The sequence below is a fragment of the Dendrobium catenatum genome, unplaced genomic scaffold (assembly GCF_001605985.2).
Source record: "Dendrobium catenatum unplaced genomic scaffold, ASM160598v2 original_scaffold_283445, whole genome shotgun sequence".
NCBI classification, from domain to species: domain Eukaryota; kingdom Viridiplantae; phylum Streptophyta; class Magnoliopsida; order Asparagales; family Orchidaceae; genus Dendrobium; species Dendrobium catenatum.
The window spans coordinates 8,726-14,416 of record NW_021601835.1 but is presented as its reverse complement, the minus strand read 5'-3'; the positions used below and the strand labels follow the sequence as shown (position 1 = coordinate 14,416).

The window sequence follows — 5,691 nt, the reverse complement described above, 5'->3', positions numbered from 1 at the left end:
AGAATTTGAGAAATATATGGATAAACAAATAGTACTTTTTCATGGGGTGTGGGGGGGTGTAACAAATAGTACTTTACAAACCTAAACCAGAACATAAATCAATAGGTTTACATGTATCTATTTTTCCAAATATCAACGTCATTAATGAACATTGTTTTAAGTTTAGAAAATATTGAGAAACAATTAAAAACAAGCTAACAGTACAGATTTCAGAGTCTCTAAGTATCATTGATAAATTTGTTTAGCTAAACTAGTACAATAACTCCCATTGCAAATAATACTAAATCGTACAATTTCAGTAGTGTGAAAAAATTAATATTAAGAAAATACTTCTACCATATACCTCCCTAGAAGACTAGACCAAGGAGAACCACTGGAGCATGCAAAACAAGATACAAGAATCTATAGATAACATCATAACACCAATTTAAATTTTATTTCACAAGAACAGCATGACATCAAATTCCATAATGGATCATATCAAAAATGTAAAATGAAGTAAAAGGTTAATAAGAGATTAAAGACTTGCCTATTTAACTTTGCCACGAAGTTCTCTGGATTTTTTTTTTTAAAAGCTAATCAGTAACAAAGGCATGGAAATTGCACCCCTGAATCCAATGCCGGAAGCAGTGATGGGACCATTTGTAGGCTTTCAGCACCAGGACAAAAAAGAGGTAGCTTTTACATCAATAAAGCCTGCCACAACATTCAGGAGAGCCACAATGGCAAGCCTTCTGCTTTATGTTTCCTTCAGAATCCCGGACTTGGTCTATTGTATAGTTGTAGTGATATGTCAATTCTTGTAACGGTGGAATATTATCAACAGCAAAGAACATGATGTGAGGCAATCGCTTATCATCATGATCATAGAGAACATTTTGTGCATAAAGGTTAGGAGAACAACTATGATTAATAAACCTCCCAACATTTCCATATTCTGCTGCATCAATCGTAAAACCAACACTTTCCACAGTATCACATACTGAGCTAGATTGCAATCCTGGTATATAATTAGGGAGGTCCTCCCATAAAGAGCGATCATCATAATTATGGCCAATGTCAAAGAGATACTCATCATTACTTCTCTGTTCAGCCTCGCCATCTTGAAGCAACTCTCCTACATACTCACATATAAAGCTACCTGATGTAATAGATTTCAAAGATCTGACACCCCATCCCCTTCCTCTGGTCTTGAAGATCTCCAGTTGCATCCTGATACCCCGCTGACTAACCCTGTTGTGGCATGAGATAGAGCATTTGCAGGAAGGACCACACTCATAAATGAGTGGCTTTGCTTGTACTATAGCACCATTGAAGTTAAATGGAATTTCCCCACCGTTTTTAACTGCACAAGCACAGCTCTCAGAATCTGAGCAACCATCGGTACAATCACAGCCCTTAGGAGGTGTTTTAAAATACCATGAAGGGTAAATGCTTTTTGTAATATACTTAAAAGATATCAGTTGGTCAGTGTCAATCGTGTTAACCACAACAATAGGTATTTTCTCCTTTCCTTGAGATATATCTTTAGCACAGAGACCTTCACGGGTCTTCAACTTTGCAGACCTTCTTAGTTCTTTAAGAGCAAGCTCTGGTTGTCCAGTCATCCTTCTCAATTGGAACTTGAAGACATTAAACCCATGACTGCCTATCTCTTGCCAGTACGATTCCACCTGATAAAGTCCATCGTAAGTGAATGTTGAGACTAACTTCCCCTTTGCATCATATGGATCGCTTCCTTTCTCTTTGAAACCATGAATCACCCTCACGGGTGTCTGAGTATCTATACTGTTCTTCAATGACAGGTTACCACGCTCTAGTTTTTGATCACCTAGCTGTTTCTCTCCTCCAACTGCAGATGTTCCTCCTGAACCAGAATATATCAAAACATCTGAACTGCCCATGTCATCCTGATATGCACCAGAAGCCACTATGCTAGTCGCCAGTAGCATGCCATTTCTCTTGGTAGAATCTATGCCACCCTGAAATGGACGATGAAGACCAACTATTGAGAGTTCCACCCGGAAATGGAATTCATCACCAATTTCAACTCCAGGAACATGTCCTATTATTGGTTCGCCACTGTTCACCCACTCACCATTATCTTTAAGTATTGATGCAGCCTGCAAATCAATCCTGTTAGGTTTACCCAACCTTTTTGACCTAGATTCCTCTCCTTGCAAGAGTTTCCTGCATATAAGCTGAAAAAGTCGCAATGCTCTCTTCACTTTATGCCGTACCACAACTTCTTCACTATCACCTCCTTTCTGACTTGATTCAGGTGGAACAAATGGAGTCATGGTGATACTCAGTTTATTGTCTTCTTCTATCATATTATCATCATCCACGATATGTTCTTTGCTCTTTTGTTTGTATGGAAGTAAGTCCTTTGAAGCAGGGTTCTTGTCTACAAATCTCTTCTCCTTTTTAATTTTGCTCTTAGGAAAAATAGAATCAGAACTTAATGAACTACGTCTCCTTGGAGTTCTCCAAGGGCAATTTTTAGCAGCCATCAGAGCCTGAATAATCACCCTCTCCCCAGTAGCAGCGAATGAATCGTCACCTTTACCTGAAGTGCATTCTTTGCAAGGAATCTCTGCTGACAACTTTCTCTTCTTACTACTATTTTGATTAATCTCATTTTGTCTTTCTATAGTATTTTTCGTCAAGAGCATACCTTTTTCATCCAGTCGTTTGTTTCCAGATTGTGATCTCACAACTAAATGTGATGGATTGCTAGCATTTGCTTTAGTTTGAATGCTCTTGACAGCTTGATCAACTTTGCAAGCTTCTAATATCTTATCAGAACTAGAGCGAACAAATAACTTATTTGATCCACTCTTCTTTGATCCACTCTTCAATAAAGATTTAGCATTTGATCCACTATTTAATGAAGATTTTATCTGAGTATGAGCGCTAGCAACTTCAACTCTGAAGTTCTTGTCAGAATTAGATCGAACTAAAACATTTTTATCAACTGTCGCTCCTTTCACGTTAATTACTTCAGTATTTTTTCTACCAGAAATTCCAACTTTTTCAGAAGATGAAACCTTGACACATCCATCAGTTGTCTTCACTTGATTCATCATTGAATTATCATGATTCAAGCTATTTTCAGCATCTGAAACTTGTGGAGAGACATCTATTCTTATTGATTGCTTCATCAGAGGCACTCTCTCATCTGCATGTAAAATATTTTTAGTAGCTGCAACCAACGCAGTACATCCATCCATTTCTTGCTGCTGTAAGACAGGTTTCTTCTCTCCATAAAAGGTTTTGGCTTTCGGAGAAGCATTTTGTAACCGCATGGGTTCATTACTAATTCCTACTAAATGCATGCTTACTTCATCTGTCTTCCCACACACCAAACTCTTATCATTCAAAGAAATGCGTGCAGTAATAACAGGCTGATTATTATCTTTCCTGATAATGACAGCATTTGGCACAGCATTTGGAACGCATCCAGGAGGAAATTGTCGAATTGCCGAGACTTTTCTCTTCTTTAGAAGCCCATACATCTTCGAAAAGCACAGCCTATTCTGAAACTTGGGTGGCTCTGCGCTCTCCTCCAATACCTGTAGCACTTCCAGTTTCAACTTCTCAGGATTACTCTCAACGTTGTTTTCCAGTACACCTTTGTTCTCCATGACCTGTTGCACGTACAATTTCACCATTTCAGAATTAGATTCTACTTTGTTTTCCAGAACATCCCTGTTCTCCATTACCTGTTGCACTTCAAGTTTCATGATCTGTCCGTTGCTTTCCAGTACAACAGGCATCGAATTAATTGGTGGTTTCGCTACTTCAAGAATCAAAGACTTCACCGAGCCAGGAACATCCAGTGCCTCCTCCAAAGCGGGAATCGTTTCCTCCGCAACATCAGCAGGCAGTAAAACCCTATCCGTGTCAGTGACCTTACCATTCTTCAGTTCAGACAGTGAAGAAGTCTCTTCCATGGGTTTTGGGCACAATTGGACTACATTAGGACCACATCCGCATGGGAATTGGCGGATGGCGGAGACTTTTCTACGTTTGTAATTCGACAGTATTTCGGGCGACATCTGCAACTTCTTATTGAGAGAAAGGCGGGAGCCACTCTCCTAAAAGAGAGGAGGGGAATTTTAAACCCTAGGAAAAAATACGAATTGTGGCAAAAATACAGTACTGATCTGATGGAACGCGAAGTGGGAAGGACGGCTTCGACAGAGAACCGCGGGACCTAGCTTAAGCGCCGGAGGCCAGGTAGTCCGCTTTCCAGCTTCTGAGCGACGAAGACGGCCTCAGGCAATGGATAGGCGAAGAGATTTTGAGAAATTATGCGTAGTTAGGTAGGATGCTTCCTGAGTTTAACCGTATTCCGTCACGTTCGCACACAGCGTGTAAGAGTCTAAAGAGTTTTTTGTTGTACTGTTAGGGCATTCGAGCCCGCTGAGATGACAGGAATTTTTGCTGTCGATCACTCCGCCAAAGGAATTTTTATTTGGTCCGGTGAACGTAGGCCATTAATATTTTAGCGATACGTAACATGAAGAAAAGTCGTCGATCCGATTCGTTGTTTTTTGGGTTCTAGCGCGTGCGTTTTTTTAAATCTTTGACGAGCCAAACAACATCCCATCACCTTTTCGATATATTTCAAATACCTAGCAAATACTGAGTTGTACCTAATTTTTTCTAGCACTACCAAGCAAATCCCTAGCAATACCGAGCAAATCCTGAGCAAATACTGAGTTGTACCTAATTTTTTCTAGCAATACCCAGCAAATACCTAGCAATACCGAGAAAATCCTTAGCATTACCGAGCAAATACTGAGTTGTACCGAGTTGTACCTAATTTTTTCTAGCAATACCGAGCAAAGACCTAGCAATACCGAGCAAATCCTTAGCAATACCGAGCAAATCCTTAGCAAATACTGAGTTGTACTGAGTCGTACCTAGTTTTTTCTAGCCATACCGAGCAAATACCTAGCAATACCGAGCAAATCCTTAGCAATACCGAGCAAATCCTGAGCAAATACTGAGTTGTACCGAGTTGTAGAAAAACTCGGTACAACTCGGTATTTGTATAGTTTTGGTCTTCACAGAGCCGTATTTCTCGTTTTTACAAAGCAATACCGAGCAAATACCGAGCAATACCGAGAAAATCGTGAACATAGCATTCCCGGGTTCTGCTCCGGGTCAAGTCGTCGGGCCGCACGGTAAAGAGTAAGAGCACGTGGCGACATGTTATTGGCGGCCGAACGTACCTCTACGTCAGGTTAGAGGATGTAATAATTGTTCCCGTCAAAGATCTGATCTCGAGTCAGAAGAGTTATCAAAAATTTTATCTAAAATTACATATTTAAAAATATTATGTGGCACGATTCAATTAAAATTATTGTACTAATATTTATTATTGGTAAAAAATGAGGTCATTTCTTATAGAGCACATTACATAGTGAGATTTGAAAAAATATAATAATATGATAGTTTTGCTCAAGAGAATGTTGGTTAGTTCGTTTTGGTCTGTATGATCATAGTTGGGGGATGATGATATGTGGCATCATAGTCAAGCGACGGTGGTCAGTGTGATGCCCCAAGATCACTATTCTCAGGCCGATATTTTCTACAGTGCCGATCGGCCTGGACGATTTCCAATCGTCCTGGACGATCCTGAGAGGAAAAATCCAAATCAGAGAGGAACAGTAAGGGAAC

General features: G+C 39.9%; 1 protein-coding gene across 1 annotated transcript; it reads right to left on the bottom strand.

Moving 5' to 3' along the window:
- Positions 1-228: 228 nt before the first annotated feature.
- Positions 229-4,453, bottom strand: LOC110101480. The gene is made up of 2 exons (XM_020829396.2): positions 3,726-4,453; positions 229-3,650 (listed from the first exon to the last, which is right to left on the bottom strand). The coding sequence occupies exons 1-2, from the start codon at positions 4,059-4,061 to the stop codon at positions 687-689; spliced, it is 3,300 nt and encodes a 1,099-aa protein (XP_020685055.1). The 5' UTR covers positions 4,062-4,453; the 3' UTR covers positions 229-686.
- Positions 4,454-5,691: the final 1,238 nt, after the last annotated feature.